The sequence below is a fragment of the Chlorocebus sabaeus genome, chromosome 22, assembly GCF_047675955.1.
Source record: "Chlorocebus sabaeus isolate Y175 chromosome 22, mChlSab1.0.hap1, whole genome shotgun sequence".
NCBI classification, from domain to species: domain Eukaryota; kingdom Metazoa; phylum Chordata; class Mammalia; order Primates; family Cercopithecidae; genus Chlorocebus; species Chlorocebus sabaeus.
In genome coordinates, this window is record NC_132925.1 from 33,671,666 (window position 1) to 33,695,876 (window position 24,211).

At 43.4% G+C, this 24,211-nt stretch overlaps 2 protein-coding genes across 9 annotated transcripts in view; one reads left to right on the forward strand and one right to left on the reverse strand.

Moving 5' to 3' along the window:
• The first annotated feature begins 218 nt into the window (after positions 1–218).
• On the forward strand, positions 219–12,922 carry ZDHHC23 (zDHHC palmitoyltransferase 23). Of its 6 annotated transcripts, none has more exons than XM_038003354.2 (6): positions 219–631; positions 870–943; positions 1,273–1,442; positions 6,173–6,880; positions 8,791–8,958; positions 10,805–12,922. In XM_038003354.2, exons 3-6 carry the CDS (start codon positions 1,300–1,302, stop codon positions 11,070–11,072), a joined length of 1,287 nt encoding a protein of 428 aa, XP_037859282.1. In that variant the 5' UTR covers positions 219–631; positions 870–943; positions 1,273–1,299; the 3' UTR covers positions 11,073–12,922. The 6 variants fall into 6 exon arrangements, with proteins under 6 accessions (XP_037859282.1, XP_037859283.1, XP_007983956.1 ...); XM_038003355.2 differs by having other exon boundaries at positions 8,800–8,958; XM_007985765.3 differs by lacking the exon at positions 870–943 and having other exon boundaries at positions 529–631; positions 1,167–1,442.
• Positions 12,923–16,897: 3,975 nt separating this feature from the next.
• CCDC191 (coiled-coil domain containing 191) overlaps positions 16,898–24,211 on the reverse strand; it is an 88,065-nt gene continuing 80,751 nt past the window's right edge. For all 3 annotated transcript variants that reach the window (XM_073009734.1, XM_007985761.3, XM_007985760.3), the window contains one exon: positions 16,898–18,114. In XM_073009734.1, coding sequence (XP_072865835.1) covers positions 17,916–18,114 — 199 coding nt within the window. In that variant the 3' untranslated portion in view covers positions 16,898–17,915. The remainder of the gene's footprint in view (positions 18,115–24,211) is intronic.

The following is a 24,211-nucleotide window of genomic DNA, read 5'->3' on the forward strand; positions in this document are numbered from 1 at the left end:
CACGGTCTCACGTAGTTCGGAAATCCTCCGGGTTCCCGGGTTTCCCGTATTTCCGTCTCCGCACCTCGCCCGCACTCGGGGGCTCCGGAGGCTGTCCCACCGACGCGCCGCCCGCAGGCACCGGCGGGGCCCGGCTGCAGCCTCTGGGGCGGGGCGGGGCGGGGCAGGCCGGAGGTGCGGGACCCGCCTCCTGCCCCTGCCTCCTAGACTCGCTTTCGGGAGCCGATTTACCCCTTCCCAGCGCCAGGGCCGCGGGCCAGGAGGAGGAGCCTCGCCCGCGGGCTCCGCGGGGTGGCTGGCGGCGCACGTGCGGGCAGGCGGGGAACCCCGGCGCCGGGGGCGGGGCACCCGGAAGCGCGCGTGGACTTGGCGCACCGAGCCGGGCGGGCGGAGGAGCTGCTAGGACCGCGCGGGGAGGTGGGCGCGGCGCCTGGGCAGCGGAGGGCTGTGGTCACAGGTGGGCGGTTGCGGCGAGGGAGCGGCCGAGCTGAGCCCGGGTCCCGGAGACTCCTGCCGTCACGCCCGAGGCTCCGCGTAGCCGAGATCGGGAGACGCGTCCGTGCCTCCGGGGAAGGCGACCCATCTCCCCTCCGCCTCTTTGGCTGCAGTTGCACCTCCGGCCAGAGGGCAGGTAACTTCCCTTCCAAGGTCATTCTCCTGGCGGGGTGGCGTGCGAGGCCCGCCCGCGTCCTCCGGATTGGCGGGGGCAGGAGAGGCGCACCCCGCAAGGGGCCCGACCAGTTGAGCTGGACGGCGACCCCCGAGCACTGCCAGGGAGTCTGGTGGCATTCCTGGAGCGAGGTCGCCGGTCTCAGCCGCTGAGAGTGTTAGCCGGTGCCAGCGGGCATATGCTTCGCCTTTCCCTGCAGCTCCGAGGCTGAGTTTCCACCAGCGCCCAGGCTTGGAGCGGAGACCGCTTGGCCCTCCCAGCCTGCACCCGCAGGTGAGCGCAACCGCCCGCGCCCCGGCTGTCCCGGACGCGTGGTCGGCTGTCGCCATAGGAACGGCTGGTGCCCAGACGGCGCCTGCCCAGGCTGGGAAGGGGCGGTGAAGGCAGCTCGGAGCTCCAAGAACCCTGGAGCCCCCTGTGTGGCCAGGCGGAGCCATAAAAGCCTGATGAAAACGGGACCCCCTCCCCCTCTCTCTTCTCATTTTTGATTGCTCAGGCGTTGGAGGTTAAGCAGAAAGAGAGGCGTGGACCTGTTTACGAGATGTAAGTTGTGTTCTTTCCACCTTTACCTTCTGAGGGCTTCTTACGCCTCATGGTGACAGGTGCAAATCAGGACACAGAAGGGCAGTATGAAACCTGTGAAGAAAAAGAAAACCGAAGAACCTGAATTGGAGCCCCTGTGCTGCTGCGAGTACATAGATCGGAATGGGGAAAAGAACCACGTGGCTGCTTGTTTGTGTGATTGTCAAGATCTGGATGAAGGGTGTGATCGGTAAGAGCAGAGCATTTCTTGACGCTGGCCCCATCACCCTTCTGAGAACTGCCGTGTGTACTTTCAGCCTAGCCACCCGGAATGCTAGAATTTGCTCTTGATTCTATTTCCAAGCATCTAAAATGAGAGTTGGCTTCTATGTCAAGTGTGAGGATTTTATAAAGATGGATTACGCAGTAGGGCACAGCTGTCTGTCTGCTGTTTTATAGGATATTATTTTTCGTTTAAAGAGAGATGGGGGAGAGAACAGGCAATTTAAAGGGATAGTAGGCAAGTTAGTATAAAATAAAATGCAAGCCAGCAGAATCTGTAAGTTTAAAATGAACACATTAGTTCCAGAAAGTTCCTGCCTTCTCAGAGGTCTCAGCATTTAGAGACTGACTACGTGGGACTGGGTGGCACCTGACCACAGAGGGCCTTGTGGGTTGAAAGATCATTTTCCTGCTGTTAGTACTGGTCTTGCCCCTTGTTTCTGGGGAGAAACTCCAGCCAGAAGGCATGTATCTCCCCTGGATTCAGAGTTTTCAGTGTGACCAGCAACACTTGATTGATTGTACTGTATTTGGCTTTTATTTTCCAAGTGATGGAAATTACTATCCAAAAAGAGAATTTTTAACATCACTGAAAAAATTTAGTGTCGGACAGTGAATAACCTGGTTTTAATCCATTTTCTGAGTAATTATATATTTAAAAATTATTGTCACATGGAAGTCATAATGTGGGAAGAATAGGGATGTTGGAAACTTGCTTTTCCCATTAATAATTATTTCTGGTTAAAAATGTCATTGCAAGTGCCAGTTTGTTGACTTAGAGCTTGGTACATTAATACAGCATTCCTTGGGGTCTGCAGTGTAGTACTAGCCTTGACTCTTGAAATCCCAGTGACCCCTTTGTAATTCTTACTTGACAGTGTACTGCGTAGTCTTTTTTATGGATGTCTTTGAATATAGATTCTTTAGAGTTAGTCTAAAATCTATACTGAGAAAATAGAGCACTTTGCACTAATGAATGGAGAAATGATGCTGTTTCCATAACCACCATCACTCAAGACCGCAGCTCTTCCATTAACCTTGCTAACTCTTCCTCCCTCCTAACCCTGGAGACCTGGGCTGTCCCCTGAGGCGTCTCCTCTGCTCTCTCTGTACCCCTCTCCTCTGTGTTTCCACTGTGCCTGCCGCTCTGTATGATTCCCAACTAGTTACCTCCCACTCACCTCCAAGTTCTAGTCTTACCTTTAAAAATTGTCTAAAATCAAAGTTACCTTTCCTTAAACTCTACCTTTTCTTACTAGCCTATCTTAATTTGTTCAGGCTGCTATGATAAAATAACTGAGGCTGGGTAATTTGTAAACAATATACATCTATTGCTCACAGTTCTAGAGGCTCAGAAATCCAAGATCAAGGCATGGGCAGATTCAGTGTCTGGTGAGGGCCCTTTTCCTCATAGATGACACCTCCGTGGTGTGTCCTGACACGGCAGAAGGGGTGAATAAGCTCACAGGGCTCTTTTATAAGAGCACTAGTCTCATTCATGAGGGCTCTGTCTTCATGACCTAATCACCTCCTCTGATTACGGTTGCATTGGGAATGAGGTTTCAACGTAACGAACTTTGGAGGGACACAAATACTTCCTGGCTCCCTAAAATTTATGTCCTTCTCACATGCAAAATACATTCATTTCATCCCAATAGCCCCAAAAGTCTTAGCTCATCCCAGTGTCAATTCAAAAGTCTAAAAGTCCAGAGTCTGGTCTGAATATCACCATCCAAATCAGATATGGATGAGTTTCAAGATCCGATTCATCCTGAGACAAGTTCTCCTCCACCTGTGCGCCTGTGAAATGAAACAAGTTAGGTGCTTCCACAATACAATGGTAGGACATGCATAGGATAGACATTCCCATTCCAAAAGGGAACAACAGAAGAAAGGAGTGTTAGTGACAGGTCCTGACCCAGTGGGGCAAACAATGTTAAGTCTTAATAAGGCTTGACAATAATCTTGGACTTGATGTCCTGCCTTGTGGACACACTGGGCTGGAGGTTGGGCCCCCAAGGCCCTGGGTGTCCCTGCCACCACAGCTTTGTTGCGCACAGCCCACACTGCAGCTCTCGGTTTGGAGTGCCTACAGATGCCTACAGATGCCTACAGCTCTCCCAGGCTGGAGTTGCATGCTAGTGGCTCTATCAGATGGGGCCCTTGGGGGTGACCCTGTCCCCACAGCTCCAAGTAGGCATTGCCTCAGTGGGGTGTCTCTGTAGTGGCCCCACCACACTCACAGCTCCACTGGGCAGTGCCCTAGTGGGGACTCTCTGTGGTGGCCCCGCCCCTGTGGCAGTCCTCTGCCTCGGCCCCAAGGCTCTCCAGGGCATCCTTTGAAATTTAGGTGGAGGCAGCCAGGCCCCTACAGCTCCTGCACTCTGGATGCCTACAGCATTGGCACCCTGTGGATGCCACCAAAGTTTACCACATGTGCCCTTCAGGGGTGGCCTCTGTGGCATACCTAGGCCCAATGGAGCCACACCTGGAGCTGCCATGGGGCATGCACCAGAATGTAGGGAGCAGAGGCTTCAGATGGCACTTGGCAGTACCCCCTGAAGCCCCATGGGTGCCCTGGGCCCTCTTATGAGACTGTCTGCCCTCAAAGCCCTGGCACTTGAGGCTTGTGGTGGGAGCAGCAGCCCCAAGGATCTCCGAATGTCTTCAGGGTCCTTCCATTGTCTTGATGACAGGCACAGGGCTAATCCATACTGATCTCATCCACATCCTTGCTGTTCTCTCCCAGACATGCTTTCTCGTTTGTTACAACATAGACAGGCTGAGAATTTTCCAAATCTTTTACTCCCCTTTTGATTATGAATTTTGTCTTTAAATTATTTCTCTTTGGCCGGGCGCAGTGATTCACGCCTGTAGTCCCAGCACTTTGGGAGGCCCAGGCAGGCAGATCACCTGAGGTCAGGAATTCGAGACCAGCCTGACCAACATGGAGAAACCCTGTCTCTACTAAAAATGCAAAATTAGCCAGGCGTGGTAGTTCTTGCCTGTAATCCCAGCTACTCAGGAGGCTGAGGTAGGAGAATCGCTTGAACTCGGGAGGTGGAGGTTGTGGTGAGCTGAGATCGCGCCATTGCACTCCAGCCTGGGCAACAAGAGCAAAACTCTAAAAAAAAAAAAAAATTATCTCTTCTTGCATTTTACCGTAAGCATTTATGAGAAGCCATGCAGCACCTTGAACACTTTGCTTAGAGATTTCTACTGCCAAATACTCAGTTTTATCACTCTTGAGTTCTATTTTCTACCAAACAGCAGGACACAAACACAATTCCACTGAGTTCTTTTCCTCTTCATAAGTGGCAAGGATCACCTTTCTTCTAGTTTCCAATCACATGTTTGTCACTTCCATCTGAGATCATACGAGAATGAAAATGGCTTTTACTATATTTCTGAGAGCCTTCTGTTCGTTACCTCTTAGGGATTCTCTAAGATTGAGACTTTGTCTGCAGCTCTCCTCTTCTGAGCCCTTGCTAGAATCACCTTTGTTAGTTTGTTCAGACGGTCTAGGTTTTTTCCCAATATGCACTTCCACACCCTTCTAACCTCTACCCATTACCCGGTTCCACAGCTGCATCCACCTTTAGATATCTGTTGTAGCAACATCCTACTTGTCAATACCAATTTCTGTCCTAGTCTGTTCAGACTGCTATAACAAAATAACTTAGGCTGGGTAATTTATAAACAACAGATATTTATTGCTCTCAGTTCTGGAGGCTGTGAAGTCCAAGATCAAGGCAGCAGCAGATTCAGTGTCTGGTGAGGTGTCCTGCTCAGCTTCATAGATGGCACCTTCTTGCTGTGTCCTCACATGGTGGAAGGGGCCAACAGGCTCCTTTGGGTCTCTTTTTTAGAGGCATTAATTCCACTCATCAGGGCTCTGCTCTCATGACCTAATACCCTCGTCAAGGCCCCATCTCTTAATACTCTTGCATTGGGGATTGGGTTTCAGCATATGAATTTTGGGGGCATAAACATTTAGAACATAGCATAGCCTAAGTGTGCAAAACAGTCAACAAATATTCCATTCACCAAGTTCAGTGATTTGACTCATACTAGTTTGATCTCCATTCTTCTGTATGTAACCCCATCCCTTAGGACTAGTCTGCTGCCTGGGCTCAGGCCAGGTGTGTGCTGCACACATTTCTTTCCACTGGAAGGCCTGCCTTCCTCCCTCTCCATTCATACACATACTAGCTGGACATCAAGGTTGAGCACAGATCCCACCTTTTCCACAAAGACCCCTCTGATGACTCCACCCAGAAGTATTGACGCTCCTCTGAGCACTCCTCATAATGTTTGATCCCAAGAGTTCATTGATTATTGCTGCATTGTCACTTACCTAATAGTTCTTGAATTCCCATGTTGTCCTCACAACTAGATTGTGATTTGTTTTGAGATTCTTATGACTGTACAGGTCATAAGATATAAACATTACTGGCAGCATGTGTCCATACCTATGTATTTGTTTAGGGGAGAAATAACCTTAAGTTTTAAACATCTTGTACCTATTTTAAAAAATGACATGTGAATCTGAAAAGCTTAGTTTTGTAGTAAGGAGGTGAAATGTTTGGTCTTTGGTAGCTGTAATCGTTTATCCCGCTGTTTGGCATTCAGTGTTCTGTAGCTTTTAATTCAACAAACCCACATAAAGTCCCTCCTCTTTGTGCTTTTTCTGAATAGATGGATTACATGTAAATCTTTACAGCCAGAGACTTGTGAAAGAATCATGGATACAATTTCTGATCGCCTCCGAATTCCTTGGCTTAGAGGAGCCAAAAAAGTGAACATCAGCATCATCCCTCCGCTTGTCCTGCTGCCTGTCTTCCTTCATGTGGCTTCCTGGCATTTCCTCCTGGGGGTGGTGGTTTTGACCTCCCTTCCTGTGCTGGCACTGTGGTACTACTACCTCACTCACAGAAGGAAAGAACAGACCCTGTTTTTCCTGAGCCTTGGACTGTTCTCACTGGGCTACATGTACTATGTGTTCCTGCAGGAAGTGGTCCCCAAAGGGCGTGTGGGTCCCGTTCAGCTAGCTGTTCTTACCTGCGGGTTATTTCTGATACTCTTAGCCTTGTACAGAGCCAAGAAGAATCCAGGCTACCTCAATCCAGCAAGCAGTGACAGAGCTCTAAGCAGCAGCCAGCTGGAGTTGCTGAACCGAAAAGGGCAGGAGAAGACGAAAGGGTTCCCTGGGACAGACACGTCGGGCAGTCTCAACAATCGCACAGCGAAGGATGACCCCAAGGGCTCTTCCAGGATGCCGGCTGGAAGCCCCACCAAAGCAAAGGAGGACTGGTGTGCCAAGTGCCAGCTGGTGCGACCAGCCCGGGCGTGGCACTGCCGGATATGTGGCATCTGTGTGAGGAGAATGGATCATCACTGTGTCTGGTATGTTGGAAACATTTGGAGACTTGGAAAGTGTAAATTCATGTAAAACTCGCTAGTTACATTTGATCTTCCCTTGTGCTATCCCAAAATTTCTCTCCTTCCCAGCTTTACACCTTGTAGGTATTTGTGGGTGGTTGTGATCTTCCCACTTAGTCATCAGTTTTTCGAGTTTCACAAATTTAGTTCCTTCAGTCATTTCCTGAAGCAGAATAACAGAAAACTTGTGGGGTTTTTTTTTTTCAATTTTCTTTTGAACGACTCCTCATTTATTTTCTTTCTAATAGAGAAATATCTACAGCTGAATGATTTTTTTTTTAAAAAAAGAATTGATCAGAAACAGTATAAGCATATTTCCCTGTACTATTCCTTTTTAAACATAAAGCTGAAGAAAGTGTACCCCTATTTTTAGGTGACTCTTTTCCCCCTTGCCATACATACATAATCGTTTTTGATGCTACCGATGATTTCCACTTAACATTACTGAATTGAGGCCCTACCAGATAAACTCTCTATTTGATTATTTGGAGAGAAATGGGCTTTTGTACCTCCCAGTTGGCCAGTAACAAATGAAGGTACATAAGGCCCTATAAAATATGAAGTGCAATGTTTAAAGATGATATTGCAGCTTCACTAAAAACATCTAAACTAAAGGGAGTATAATTAATTCAGACATGAATGCTATGAGTAGCATGTTTGCAGGTTTATTGCTCTTCAGGCAGTCGTGATCAATGAGTTACGCTTTTCATGTCTAGGATTCTGGTCCTGTAGCATCCCACCTCCTCAGAAGCGGATGCAGGAGAGGGTGAGGGTGCAGAAAAGGCTGAGAGGCATCGATGTGGGCCTCAAGTGCATGGCTCAAGTGCAGGGCAGCTCTTTTCTGGGTCCTTGTCTTTAGAAGTAAACAGGTGTTTTCATTTGTAGGTATTCTACTTCTATGTCTTCATCACTTATTATTCGTGTGTGCGTGTGTGTGTGTGTTCCATTTACAAATGCTGGTTTGCAGAAGGCCCACCTAAGAGCAGATCTGTGCCCACCGGAGCATCCTGGTGTGCAGTGGGTAGAAGGCACTCCCTGTACATCCTGCCCCACAAATGGCCATGACACAGAGCTGTTTTTACCTGCCAAAGAGCCTGCAGGTTACCAACTTGTTCTTCCCCTCACCCTGTGTTTCTCACCTCTTTGGATCTTTATCTGACTCTTCATATATTGAACATGAATTTTCCCATAATCTGTAATACTTCTGATTTAGCATTTTTACGTTTTCATAATTCTATTTAGCTCCCTTTCCTTAACATGGTGAGGACAATGTTAGCTCTCCATAGCTGGGTAATACTGATATTTAGGAAGATTTGTTAGCCAGGTGCTGCTTTTTACTTAGTCTTGTCCTTAAACTGACGATGTGATTCCACTTTGCAAAGAGCAGTGAATATAAGACTGCATCCCTCAGTGTGCAAGTTTTTAATTCCCTAAAATTGCAAAATAAGAGAACTTCTTAATAACTGTAATTTACACTTTCCCTATTTAAAACCTTGTCGTGGCTGGGCATGGTGGCTCATGCTTATAATCCCAACACTTTGGGAGGCTAAGGTGGGCGGATCATGAGGTCGGGAGTTCAAGACCAGCCTAGCCAACATGGTGAAACCCCATCTCTATTCAAAATACAAAAATTGTCTGAGCATGTTGGCACATACCTGTACTCCCAGCTACTTGGGAGGCTGAGGCAGGAGAATTGCTTAACCGGGACCCCAGAGGCGGAGGTTGCAGTGAGCCGAGATCACACGCTGCACTCTAGCCTGAGCTACAGAGCAAGATTCCGTCTCCAAAAAAAAAAAGCTTTCTTGTTTATCTTGTAAATTTTATTGAGAACTCTTAAAAATGTTTGCTTTTTTATTTCTCTATGCTGTTTTGAGGATAAATAGCTGCGTTGGAGAATCAAATCATCAAGCATTTATACTTGCCCTTTTGATCTTCTTGCTCACCTCGGTGTATGGGATCACACTGACCTTGGACACCATTTGTAGAGATAGAAGCGTCTTCACAGCTCTCTTCTACTGTCCTGGAGTTTATGCAAATTACAGGTGAGCCGTGGATACCACAGTATGGAGGCCCCCTGGGAAGAAATGGGTGTTGCCATTGACAGGGACTGTTACTACTTGGTTAGGAGTTCTCAACCAAAACATAGGCCAGGCTATGGGAATGCTGGGTATCTCTGAAATTGCCAGCAAAATTGTGCATTGGTGATGTGTGTTTTTCTAGGGTGCTGTTAAAAGGATTATTGACCTTTAGAAAGTGAAGAACTAGTTCTCTACAAACAGGACCAGGCCTAATCAGGGACTTCCAGAGTCCAATGACCACTCACAGGCTCAAAGTAGCACCAGTGAAACTAAAACAATCAACAGAAACTAGCAGCCCCAGGGCACATATGTGCCTATTTTGTCATAACGATCCGAAACTTTCTCCCTTTACCGCTGCTTTCTGATGCTTTTTAGTCCAGTCTTAATTTCCTGCTTCCGACCCTTTGGAGATGTGCTCAGCATCTCTATAACCTTGCTTTTTTTTCTGACCTCTCTTGGTTTTTCCTGTTCTACTTTCTTTCTTTTTTTTAATCACCACTGATGATTACTATGTAGGTCAGTATTTCCTGAGGCCCCTTTATAGATTGTGAAGATTTCCAGGCCATGGCAAAAGCTGGGATTCTTCAGCTTCGGCCTCAGCGCCCCCTCCCTGTATGCCGGGGCCCCCCTCTGCCCATGCTGTTTATTCCCTTCCCTTCATCATCGTCTCTGACATAAGTGCTCTGTGGTGTCTATGGTTTGGTCCTTTTCTTTCTTCTCACTCTTCATTTTCAGAACAATCCTTGCTTTCTCTACAAAGTATCCCTGTGCGGCATTTGTTTTTATTAATCTGTGGACAGATATCCCCATTGTCATCCTAGAACCAGACACCTGTGGGCATTATTAGAATAGATTGGTCCTCGTCAGAGTAAGTTTCCTTCCCCGCTGTGTGGAGAGTATCTCCAGCGTGTCAAATTCTCCGCTAACGCTGCAGGTGAGGCCTGTCCTGAAGCACAGCATGTCTGTGCACTCGGTGGGGAGGCGAGGGAACCGAGGAACGCAGTCCTGCCATTGCTTCTCACCCTGCTCTGTGCAGACGATTCACAGCACCTCATCTTTTTGGTGAGGTCCTTGGATTTAATAGTCTCTGAGGTCTGTTCAGCTTTACAAATGAAGATTCTGAATGAACTTATTTCCAACTAACTTCATTCGCGAATGTTTGAAAATCATCAGATGGCAGAGGCTCACTGGCAGCCTGTCTCATTAGTGAGCCTGAGAGGAGCGTCCCTGCCCTGTGTGATTGTGTTGGGCTTTAGGAGGGTGAATTTGGAATGTTACGGTTGGTGTTCCTACATCCGATAAGCACAGGGCTGCTGGTGTTCGGAGTCACCATGGTCTTTGTGTTCCTCAGCACTGGACTGGAAAGAATGGAGATTAATAACTTTAGCACTGTCCCTTGGCATCCACCTGCAGCTTCCTAGAGGACATTTATAGCAATCCCTTGGTTCCTTTGTTTCCTCATGAGTTAGATATAATTTACAAATTACTTGTTTATTTAACAAAGAGGTGTTGAACACTGTTATGGCAGGCAGTGTGCTGGGTGTGTGGAGGGTACAAAATGCAAAAAACAGTCCCTGCTATTCTAGTGTAATATACTAGAAAACAGGCATCAGTAATTATAGAATAAACACGCACATTCTCCTGCTTAAGCAGGTTATTGGAATTCTGAGTATCTTCCAGTTCGGAGGGTTGGGGAAGATGTCAAAAGTCTTTAGTAATAAGTAAAAAAATGTGTAAAATGTGAGGATGATGACAGTTTTCTGAATGTGACAAAAACAGCAGCCCTGACCGGCCTTTTCCCCTCTCCCAGCTCGGCTCTCTCCTTCACCTGCGTGTGGTACTCTGTGATCATCACAGCAGGCATGGCCTACATCTTCCTGATCCAGCTGATCAATATCAGCTACAATGTGACTGAACGGGAAGTCCAGCAGGCCCTCCGACAGAAGACTGGGCGCCGGCTCCTCTGCGGGCTCATCGTGGACACAGGCCAGTACAATAGGGGCTTCCTGCGGAACTGGCACCAGTTCTCCACCCTGGGCACACGTGCATTCCACCACCCTGCCGAGGACATTGTCTGAAGTGCCTTCTGTGTGGCTCTCTGAGGGATGATGGCTCCTCCTTCCGTCTCCCTTCCATTTTACACTTCAGTGTCCATTTTTATCCCCGGTTTCTTAAAGGCATTATAGGGCCATGCTCAGGTTGAGAGACTGGAGTGGGAAGAAGTTAATTTTTCTGATGCCACAACTTAAGAGACTTTTATACTGAAGCAGAAAAGTAGAGCCATTCCTTTCTAGTCACCTTTTTAATTGACTCAATTGCCTGAACTTGAGAAGGATGTGGATTGCTAATGCACAAATTGATAGAAGCAATTCCCATCCATTAGTATGGGGGAAAGAGTTTTGGATTAGGATAGTTTCTAGTCCCTCTTTCGATTCTTAATAGCCATGTGACCCCTAGTTGAGTCACTTTCCCAAGTCTCAGGGTCATCCGCAAAGTGTACTGATGCCCGCCCTGGCTACCTCACAGGGCTGTCATGAGGGTCACGTGAGGGATGATGGATGTGGAAAGCACTAAAAAATGACTCAAGCACCATGGAAATACAAAGTATTAGGAGAATATTGTGACAGAAGAAAAATGTTTGTAGGTTAGATTATTGAAGCCAATATGATTCGGGTAATCAGTTTTCAGCATATATCATCTTGTACAGTTGTGAGAATTTCTCCTTCTTAAGTATTAGACATGAACTACTCAAACAGAGAAGATGACCAGATGGATTGACGCTAAGTTGTCTGATCTTGAAAAGACAGTTGACAACAGTTATAAAGATAATTATTGCTAGTGTAATGTACAGTGGCCATGAGTTTAGGTGATGAGTTCTTCTATTTATTTTTTATATATTCTGCTTGGGTTTCTTATAAATAACTCCAATAGGCATTCACGTGTTTTTCCTCTTCCCATGTTTCACCGGGTAAGGTGCTAGCACACTTGTGACTGTGGCTGGAAGAGGAGAACAGACACCCCTGTGGGGATGCTTCACTCTCTTTTCTGGTAGGAAGGCTGAGTAACATCAAGGGCTCGAGTATTTTCTTCATGTATTTCAAATGCTGTCAGTTATAGCACTCAATTGTGAAAATCAGCCTTCTGGCATTCACATTATTCCGGTATGAACTTTGAGGAGTTGAGTGACATCTTCCCACTTAACTTGCACATTAATTCTCAATTACCCCTCCCTAAATAACAGTATCTCACTAGGAGAGAAGAAACAGGGTATATGTGGTTTCCACTATTAATGGATTACCATTCTTCCCTGGCTCTTCCCACAGTAACAAGCTGTTTCTTTAATCATATCTTAAAAGCGAAAATGTATAAAAGATTAAATATTTATGTACAATGGCTTATTCTGCTGCAGAATTAAGATGAGAGAATTTCAGATGAGGAAAATACCCTTTTGAAATGTTGGTTTTGTACATGTACTGTTTTGCAATCCCAAAGATAATTCATGACTCCTTAAATTTGCCTTGGCTTATAGCTTAATATAGGGAAAATACTGCCAGCGTTTTCAGTCATTCTGTGCATGCTGCTTTAAGCAAGAGATTTATATTTGTTGAGAGGAAATATTGCTACTTCCTGCACTTCCACCCTCTGCAGCCAGCACCATCCCTACTGTGGCCATTAATTGGAGCTGTCCTTAAGATGGTCACCATATTCTTATTCAGGCTGTCGTCATTCTCCCCAGAGATGGTTTGTTTAACGAATGTTAGGCTCTGTGCCTGGGGATGTTAGCAGACTCTGAGGTTTGTACAGTGATGCCTTCTCCCTGGCCCAGAGCTGAATATTCACCTAGAATGAAAGTTGGATTTGATGTAACAAATTTCTTTCTGTACAGGTTTGAGATAAGAGAGATAGTAATAATGTCAGGGATAGCATATGTGGGCAAAAATGGGTGGTCGTGCTTTTGAATGTCAGCTGTAGAGCCAACTCTGATGATCTAGCCGCCGATCATACAAATTCATAGAGACATTATTATAGTCAGTAACTTTAGCTTCTTGCCAAATTGATCACAACAATCTAAATGTGATGGGATGAAGATGAGTAGTACAAAGAGACCAAAGTCATTTGGAGAATTAGGAATGATCACCATTTTTTTTTAACAACTTACCTCTAATAGGGTTACTTGGATGAGCCAACTCAGCTTCCTTCCCATGGATAGGAAGGGACTCTCTGTTTATTATTCAGGTTTATTGGCATGAAGATACTTGTTTTAAGTTCCTTGCAAACCCATGATGGACAGTTTACAGAATGCTTAAACCTGTCAAAAGACCAGTAAATTTTTTTGGGGAAAAGCCTTCCCAGGCGTCTGTACCGAAAGGAGCAGCAAACAAGGGGCTGATCCGTGAGCAGTGTTCTGTAGGCTCCGCGACATCTTTGTTTTATAGGACTTCGGAGCCTTCTATGATCTGGAACTATTTGAGGGGTTTCATTAGAGGCCTTGGTTCTCTCCAGAGGCCTGGTGAGTTTACTGTGGAATCTTTGAAAGGACAAGGCCTCTGAATGAATCAATCCCAGGGAAGCATTTGGTGGTGGTGGTAGTGGAGGATTGTCCTGTGAACCTATAAATCAGCAGTCTCTTGGGCAGAGGAGCAAGCCCCTCGAACATGATTTGAAGCAAGCAGGCCCTCTTCTCTCATCTCACGTCCTCAGTCTCTGTTAATGAACATACTGGATATGGAGTTTAATAAATTACCTACTATCATCTGGCACTTAGATTATTATCACACCACTGTGGACTGTTCCTGGGGGGAGAAGAATACACCGATTTGAAAGATTCAAGGGAGAAAGAGTTAAGGATCACGACTGCATGAAAGAGGAAAATCCTTCAATTTTTAATATGTTTCTTATGATACCCACAGAGTACTTTTATGGTTCCAGCTGAGCGTTCCTGAAATGAACTGACCGTTAATAACGCCTCTTTGATAGGTTACCCTGATGCTGCTAATGTGAAGCCTTAAGTGTGTTTCCGGGACAACGTGCTGCTTATTTCACCTCAGCCACACATGTGTTTGTGTTTAGGATATTGTAAATCTTTGCTATCTAAGTAGTGTTTTCCTTGGTGAATGAAGTAATTGTTGTCTTCAAGTGTACCATCTGCCTAGCAAAAAATTGCTACAAACTTTCTCTTATGCAATAGTCCTTGGTACTTCTAATATTTTTAGCAAGAGACAATTTTCTGTACTAGAATCTTCCACTGCCAGAAAACACAGTGCCAGTAAGGTTCTACATACTACTGACCATCTGCTTAATAGACATGTATTTCCTTTGAGTAGGACATTAGCTTTTTATTATAAAGCTAAAACTAGTATAAGCAAAAATATAACATCTAGAAGCACAGTTTTAGCCAGGATGTTTAAAAATTAAAGTTTTGCGAGATTTAGGGTTTTTTAACCTAGGTAAGTTTATATGCCCTGACTTCATTGTAGCCATATTCTGGTACCTTGCATTTTGAAAAGTAGAGGTTTCTTAAGCAAGCAATGGATAGTAAGAGACTTTTCCTGAGGCACCTGTTTGGAATCTGGTTTTGTCAGTGGCAGCTTGACATGTGCACCCTTTTGTATTAAACACTTCGAAGGTGATGCAGGGGAGCAGGAAAGCCATTCTAAACTCACTACCAAGTACAATTCAGTATGTTCCTGTGGCTGTTTGCTGTGACTAATATAAATTTCTTGCAGTATCAGCTACACTTAATTATGTTGCTGATAGACAAGCATCCACGCTTCATCTGGCACTAAGTGTTTCACTGTAGGATCAGCAGCAGGTTAAAGACTGAACAGTTAGTGGAGACAAATGTCTTAGAGGCTGCGCGATGTCCAGGTTGGGCTTGTGACTTATTAGTGGCCTAGCCTTCCTGATGGCACCTTGAAAGTGAACTTCTAGAAATTTCTACTTAAAAGGCAAAGCTTTAAAAGCAGAGCTAGTCTATTCTAGTTATTGATGCAACTAAAATTCTGTATTTCTTAAGATGGGCCACTGACAAGATGGCACATGATAGAGCCTGCAATCTCAACTCATTGTGATCCTAATGGTCCGGGTGATTGGATGGTTTGAGTTGTTAGAGATTTTGAGCTTTTCATTTTATTGCATATCTGGGTTGGATGTTAGACTAAAGGAAACCCAGAATCTTTACCTGATGTTACATTTAATATTTAATGTAACTGGTCTAGCAACATTAAGGGGGATTTCTGAAGCCAACTCTGGAGGCCGTGGGCTGAACATTTTGCACTGTTTTTATATACTTGTATTCATATCCTCTTATCACCTCAGACTCAGACACAAGGCCTTTTACATGGAAATTTTACAAATTACTGCCATTGATGTAAAATAATGTCCTGTGACCAAGTTGTTTAAATGGAAAATAAAGTGCTTTCGTTAAGGAAAATAGCTGGTGTTTCTTGGAGTGTCTCCTGAAGTCTTTTGATTTCCGAAAACCCTGCATTATACCTGTGCTGCCTCTTTGGCTCCCTCGATGTCCCTATCCTGTGTATCTGTCCCTAGCCCTAAACTGTTATGTTCCCAGTGGCAATTTCTCCAGTTTTGTGGGTCAGGGATACTGCTTGTTGGGTATCAATTATGTTGGGATACATTATGTTAGCAGTAACATTTTGAAATATACCTTCATGATAGTCCAGCAAAAAACGGCATCAAAACTATTTCCATTGTATCTCTTTTTTTTTTTTTTTTTTTTTTTTTTTGAGACGGAGTCTTGCTCTGTCGCCCATGCTGGAGTGCAGTGGCGCAATCTCGGCTCACTGCAAGCTCCGCCTCCCGGGTTCACGCCATTCTCCTGCCTCAGCCTCCCGAGTAGCTGGGACTACAGGCGCCCGCCACTGCGCCCGGCTAATTTTTTCTATTTTTAGTAGAGATGGGGTTTCACCATGGTCTCGATCTCCTGACCTTGTGATCCGCCCGCCTCGGCCTCCCAAAGTGCTGGGATTACAGGCGTGAGCCACCGCGCCCGGCCTCCATTGTATCTCTTTAGAAGGCTCTGTATTCCGTAAAAAGTCTAACCGGCTCACTTGGAATATGGGCTGCTAAAGACTCAATTTCTAGTTGATGTTTGAGGAGAGGCAAAAATAAAGCTCAGATAGAAAACTTAAGCTTTGTGGGATTTATTTAGGCTCCTGGCATGTTTACTTAAGGAAGTCACCTTTCCTTATGTACAGGCTTAGCATTTAAAGAAAACTGGTGGCTGGGTGTGGTGGCTCATGCCTGTAATCGCAGCACTTTGGGAGGCTGGGAGGATCACTTGGGTCCAGGAGTTCAAGACTAGCCTGGGCAACATGGCAAAGCTCCATCTCTACAAAAAAAAAAAAAAAAAAATACAAAATACAAAATGTTAGCTGGGCATGTCATCCCAGCTATCTGAGAGGCTGAGTTAGGAGGACTGCCTGAGCCTGAGAGGTTCAGGCTTCAGTGAGCCATAATCAGGCCACTGTACCTCCAGCCTGAAGTGAGACCCTGTCTCAAAACAAAACAAAAACAAAAAACACAAAACAAAAAAATAATAAAATTGGTATTTTGTTTCCAGGTGCTAATATCAGCCAATATTTTGTAAATGTACTGTAGTTAGGTATAAACTGATAGTGATTTTGGTGGAAAGTGATATATTATTACTTTTAGTTACATTTTTAGAGGCCATTAATCGTGAAAAACTTTTTTTTTTAAATGACAACTGTATAATCATATTAAAGGAAAAGCTGTGGGAACAGGCACATCATAGAATAAATAAAGTTCAATTCAAGGTGTTTGGGTCATATCACACATCCTCCATGGTAAAAGGATCTAAGTCATGTAGCAGGTGGTGCAGCTAGATATCCTTTTGAGGAAGTATGAGACAATAACAAGAACATTCACTTAGCCACAGAATTTTATTTTGCCAACTCAAATTTTCAGCACACCATAAGAGTAGTCATCTCAGGACTGCACAGGACTTTCATTTTACCATATGCACTTATGGGCTACTTGAATTTGTCATAATAAACATGTATTTTATAAAGAAAAATTATTTTTCTAGCAGGTAATTCTCTTAACAGTTCATAGAGTATTTTATAAGTCTTTATAGCACCTTAAAGATGAAAACATTCTTTGAATTCAAGATAAGTATCTCAGTATCTAGATCAAACTGAGCTGAGTATTAGAAGACAAACTGAGTGTGTTATTCAGCAGTTGCAGTTGGGAGCATGAACAGATAATTTAATGAATTGCTGGACTGTCATGAAAGAGTTACTACCTTTTAGAATTTCCTGCATGCTTATCAAGGTGCACGGAAGAGAAGTATCTCTGGGGACTCGGTCTCTCTGAAATCAGGGTAAGCGGCTATCCTCTGCAGCAGCAGTGTAGAGAACATTTTCATGCATGGTCTGCCATCAGGGGAGGTTCAAATGGACAAGGTCTGGTAGGGTGCCTGTCAGTGATGCTAATGTACTAGAAGACTGACTGCCTTGGCCTCCTTTCCTTTTCTAAGTACTCACTACTTTTTATTTCTATTTAATTAAGGTCACATTTATCAACAACTCATGTTAAGCTATATGGACACGTTTTTCTTCACAGGCTCAGTCAGGCAAACACTTGTCCTTTTTAAAGTTTACTATGCTAAAAATATATAGGATATATTTGAACAGAGGATCTCTAGAATATTCCTTTGGATGATCCCACTGTGATAAATGCTACAGTGAATGACTGGCAATCCAGGAAAAGTCAAAGAAGGAAATAAAAATTCTCAAAATAATTCCTTTGATCTAAGAAGTAGCTCATAGAGAATAAACCAGGTGTATGTATGTATGTGTGTGGGTGGGTGGAGATAACACACATATTATGGACCAGTCGAGCTTCCTGTCTTAAGTATTACACTAATCTGGTTCATTGGTTCACAAAAGACTTGTCTTACTCAAGGACCAAGTATCTGATTGCTGGTACAGCTCATGGTCGCTTCCCGGCACCTGAAAGTCTGGAAGAATTTCAACTACCTTCCTACGAAGTTGCTGTCGCCTTTCTTCTTTTACTCTTTCCTCTTTCATAAATTTTACAAACTTCTTCCATGTCCGAAATGTGATCCAGAGGATCCTCCTTTAAGAATAAAGAAGGAAAACAGTGAAATGCTGAGAAAAGGTTGGCTTTCCATCTGTAGCACATTAAGAACTTTATAAAAATAATTATGTTAATAAAATGCTGTATAAAAGGTGTGGAAATCACAATTGGGATTATGATAGTGTGAACTGCTGTGAAGAAAATAAAGTAACAAAAGGGAATGAGAGTGACTGATAGGTTATTTGTATTTGTATTTTATTTTATTTTATTTATTTTCTTTGAGGCAAGAGTCTTGCTCTGTCACCCAGGCTAGAGTGCAGTCATGCAATCTCGGCTCACTGCAATGTCTGTCTCCTGGGTTCAAGCGATTCTTGTGCCTCAGACTCCCAAGTAGCTGGGATTACAGGTGACTGCCACCATGCCTGGCTAATTTTTTTTTATTTTTCTTGGAGATGGGGTTTCGCCATGTTGGCCAGGCTGTCTTGAACTCCTGGCCTCAAGTGATCTGCCTGCCTTGGCCTCCCAAAGTGCTGGGATTATAGGTGTGGGCCACTGTGCCTGGCCAGTTATTTTTATTTTTCATTGAGTGGTCAGGGAAACTGAGGAGGTGACATTTGAGCATAGCACCAAATGGCCTCCAGTAATGCAAGCTACGAGGCACACTCCTGAGTTCATCTGATTACAGCCTACATATTGTGCCCATGCCAGGACCAGTGATGCTGGCAAGGGATCCAGAAACTACAACCCTCAACGCAAAAATGATGGAAAATTGCATGCAGAATGTGCCAAAGTTACAGGCATCGAGGCCCCAGTGTGTAGACATACTTTAAAAGCCTGCTGGTTACCTCACCTCCAACAGCGGCAACAACAACAAAGAACAAGTCTTGAATATCAGTTGAGAAAAAGTACCCTAACATCAGGTTCTGGAGACATGGTATGGAAGACTGCTTGTTTAAGTGAGTGTCTCCGCTGTCACAAGGAAGCATGCCATGGCCTTTTAGGATTTATTAGTGTCCACCACAGCTGAACACTAGGGGCATCAAGGTAAGCCAGGTACTGTCTGCCCCAGGATAGGCTGAAACAGGTGACCAGAGTTTCCATACAGTGGGAAGGTACAGCAGTAGAGAGCAGCACGGAGGACTGTGCAGTCCGGTGGTGAGGAGCAGACGTTTTTGAAGATGGTTCTGAACTGAATTTTTGTCAGGCAAAGAAAAGGCTTTCCTAGAGGAGAGCACATTTTGAGTAAAAGCAAAGAAGCAAGAATAGCATGCCGTGGTGTGTGTGTGGAGTTAGTGCTGAAACAAAGTGCAGAGTAGTTAAGCTTATATTTTACAACTATAGGCAGACATGGGATTTGTTCTGGCCTCTTGACCATCTGAGGAAGTCCCAGAATGCACATCGGTCCTCATTAATTTTATGGCTGTTGGTTAGTATTTTTGACAATGTTGATTTTTGTTGATGGAGGTACTGCTTTAAAAAAGGCGTGGCTGGGTGCAGTGGGTCACACCTGTAATCCCAGCATTTGGGAGGCCAAGGTGGGTGGCTCATTTGAGGTCAGGAGTTCAAGACCAGCCTGGCCAACATGGTGAAAGCCCGTCTCTACTAAAAATACAAAATTTAGCCCGGCATGGTGGTGGGCGCCTGTAATCTCAGCTACTTGGGAGGCCTGGGTAACAGAGTGAGACTGTCTCAAAAAAAAAAAAGCCTCCAAGGAATGAATTTGCTTTTATCCATTCAGTCCCCCATTTACAGCTTCCTGTGCTCAGCTGTGGGCACACTCCCAGTCCTTGACCCTGTCTCCCATTCTCAGCCATTCACATCTCTCTCCTGGCTACACTCCTGTTTTCTGACTTCTGCATTTTAGCTCCTGCTGTTCTACCCTAACTGAAAAATGTTCTGCCCTTTGGGTGAAATCTTCCTAGATCATCCTTGCCTACATTTCTCTTTCTTTCCCTGAACTCCTAAAATATATTCATGATCACTGGTTTGGCACTTATTTATAGCCTATCTATAGCTATCTTTTTATAATATTTTTATTGATACATAATATACATATTTTGGGGGTATATGTGGTAACTGTATATATTCATATAATGTGTAATGATCAAATCAGGGTATTCGAGATATCCATCACCTTAAATATTTATCTTTTATTTACCATGGGGACATTCAAGTTACTCTCTTCTGGCTATTTTGAAATGTGCAATAGGTTATTATTAACTATAGTCACCCTACTGATCTATTGAACATTAGGCCTTACTGCTTCTATCTAACTGTATATTGTACCCATTAATCAACCTCTCTTCATCCACCTCCCAAGCTCTACCCTTTCCAGCCTCTGGTAACCACCAATCTATTCTCTATCTTCATGAGATTCACATTTTTAGCTCTCCCACATAAGAACATGTGGTATTTGTCTTTCTGTGCTTGACTTATTTCACTTAACACAGTGACCTCCAGTTCTATCCATGTTGCTGCAAATGACAGGATTTCATTCTTTTTCATTACTAATATTCCATTTTGTATATATACCATATTTTCTTTATGCATTTATCCACTGATGGGCGCTTAGGTTGATTCCATATTTTGGTTATTGTGAACAGTGCCGTAATAATCACAGACATGCAAATATCTCTTGGATATATTGATTTCCTTTCTTTTGGAGATATACCTATTAGTGGAATTGCTGGATCATATGGTAGTTATAATTTTAGTTTTTTCAGGAACCTCCATTCTGTGCTCCATAGTGGCTGTACTAATTTACATTCCCACCAACAGTGTATGAGGGTTTCCCTTTCTTCATATCCTCATCAGCATCTGTTATTCACTGTCTTTGATAAAAAGCCATTTTACTGTAGGTATACGATGATATCACATTGTGGTTTTGATTTGGATTTCTCTGATAATTAGTGATGCTGAGCATCTTATCGTACACTTTTTGGCCAGTTGTATGTCTTTTGAGAAATGTCTATTTAGATCCTTCCCCCACTTTTTTTTTTTTGTTTTAAGACAGGGCTTTACTCTGTTGCCTGGGCTGGACTGTAGCAGTGTGATGTTGGCTCCCTTCTACTTTCACCTCCTGGACTCAAGCAATCCTTTACACCTCAGCTTCCCAAGTAGCTGGGACTACGGGTGTGTGTCATTACTCCTGGCTAATTTTTTTTTTTTTTTTGGTAGAGATGGGGTTTTGCCATGTTGCCCAGGCTTGTCTTGAAATCCTTGACTCAAACAATCCACCCACCATGGCCTCCCAAAGTGTTGCGATTATAGGTGTGAGTCACTATAATGGCCTTGCCCATTTTTAAATTGGATTATTTGGGTTTTTTTGCTATTGAGTTGTTTGAGTTCCTTACATATTCTGGTTATTAATCCCTTGTCAGATGGCATTTTAGTCCATATGTATATGTTGCTATAAAGGAATACCTGAGGCTGGGTAATTTATTTTAAAAAAGAGGTTTATTTGACTTGCAGTTTTGCCGGCTGTACAAGAAGTATGGCACTAGCATCTGTTTCTAGTGAGGACTTCAGGCTGCTTCCATTCATGATGGAAGGGCAGCTATCATGTGCAGAGATCCAATGGCAAGAGAGGAAAGCAAAGAAAAAGGAGGAGGGAGGTGCCAGATTCTTTTTGACAACCAGCTCTTCGGGAACTAATAGAGTGAGAATGCATTCATTTACAGAGGATGGCGTTAAGCCCTTCATTAAGCAATCCATCTCCAGGACCCAAATACCTCCCATTAGACTCTACTTCCGTCCAACATCAGATTTCAACATGAAGCGTAGGGGACAAACATCCAAACTATACAGACAGTTTGCAAATACTCTCTCCTATTCTGTGGGTTATCTCTTCACTTGATTGTTTCCTTTGCTGTGGAGAAGCTTTTTAGTTCGATGTAATCCCAGCTGTCTATTTTCGCTCTGGTTGTCTCTGCTTTTGAGGTCTTACGCAAAAAATCTTTGGCCAGACCAATGGCCTGGAGCATTGTCTCAATGTTTTCTTCTAGTAGTTTCATAGATTCTGGACTTAGATTTAAATCTATAACCCATTTGGATTTGGTTTTTGTGTATGGTGAGAGAAAAGGGGTGTCATTTCATTCTTCTGCTTATAGTCATACTGTTTTCCAGCACCACTTATTGAAAGACTGCCCTTTCCCCATTTTATGTTCTTGGCACTTTTGCCAAAGATGAGTTGGCTGTAAATGTGTGGATTTAAATCTGGGTTCTCTATTCTATTTCATTGGTCTATATGTCTGTTTTTATGCCAGTACCAAGCTGTTTTGGTTACTATAGCTTTGTAATAAATTTTGAAGTCGAGTAGTGTGATGCCTAGAGCTTTGTTCTTTTAGATCAGTGTTGCTTTGGCTATTCAGGTTCTTCTGTGGTTTCATATAAATATTAGGAATTTTTTTCTATTTCTATGAAGAATGTTGTTGGTATTTTGATAGAGATTGCATTGAATCTGTAAATTGCTTTGGGTAGTATTGCCATTTTAACTGTATGAAGTCTTCCAGCACATAAGCATGGCATATCTTTCTATATGTTTGTGTCCTCTTCAACTACTTTCCTCAGTGTTTTGTAGTTTTCCTTATATAGATCTTTCACTTCCTTGGTTAAATTGGTTCCCAGGTATTTCATTTTCTTTGTAGCTAGTTAAGGTGGGATTGCTTTCTTGATTTCTTTTTCAGATGTTTCACTGTTGGTGTATATATTAATAAATGCTACTGATTTTTTAATGTTGATTTTGTATTCTGTAACTTTACTGAATTTGTCAGATCTAACAGTTTTTTTGGTGTAGTCTTTAGGTTTTTCCAAGTATAAGATCATGTCATCCGTGAACAAGGCTAATTTGGCTTCTTCCTTTTCAATTTGGATACTTTTTTTTTTTTAAGACAGGGTTTCTGTGTCACCCAGGTGGTCTTCAACTCTTGGCCTCAAATGATCCCTCCATACTGGCCTCCCAAAGCCCTGGGATTATAGCCATGAGCCATCACATCTGGCCTGGATGCCCTTTACTTTTTACTCTTGTCTAACTGCTCTGGCAAGGACTTGCAGTATTATATTGAATAAAAGTGCTGAAAGTGGGCATTTTGGTCCTGGCCAGGATGTTGAATTTTATCGAATGCCTTTTTTGACATCTCTTGAAATAATTATATGGTTTTTGTTCTTGGTTCTGTTAATGTGATGCATCATGTTTATTGATTTGCATAAGTTGAACTATCTGTGGATCTCTGGGATGAATCCCACTTGATCATGGTGAATGATGTTTTCAACGTGTTATTGAACTTGGTTTGCTGGTATTTGGTTGAAGATTTTGCATTTGTGTTCATCAGGAATATGTAGGGTTTTTTTAAATTTATTTTTTATTTCTTTTATCATGTCCTTGTTTGGTTTTGATATCAGGCTAATGCTGGCCTCATAGAATAAGTATGGAAGTATTCCCTCCTCTTCAATTGTTTTTGAAGAAATTGAGTAGAATTTGTATTAGTTCTTCTTTAAATGTTTGGTAGAATTTAGCAGTGAAGCCATTAGGTCCTGGGCTTTTCTTTGATGTGAGACTTTTTATTACAGCTTCAATCTCATTACTCATTATTGGTTTGTTGAGGTTTTCTGTTTCTTCATTGTTCAATCTTGGTAGGTGGTATTTGTCCAGAAATTTATCAATTTCTTCTATGTTTTCCAGTTTATTGATGTGTAGGTGTTCATAATAGTCTCTAGTGATTCTTTGTATTTTTGATGTCTCAGTTGTTATGTCTCCTTTTTCATTTCTGATTTTGAGTCAGAAAAAGTCTCAATTTCATTTATTTCTGCTTAGATTTGTATTATTTCCTTTCTTCTAATAATTTGGGGTTTGGTTTGTTCTTGCTTTTCTGTATTTCCTTGAGGAGTACAGTTAACTTATTTTTTGAAGTCTCTCAACTTTTTTGATGTGTTTATTGCTATAAACTTCTCTCTTAAAAGAACTGACTGCTTTTACTATAATCCATAGATTTTGATCTATGGTATTTCCATTTATATTGGTTTCAAGAAAGTTTAAAATTTTTTCTTAATTTCTTAATTGATCCATTGGTTGTTCAGGAGCATGCTGTTTAATTTCCTTGTATCTGTGTAGTTTCTGAAGTTCCTCTTACTGATTCCT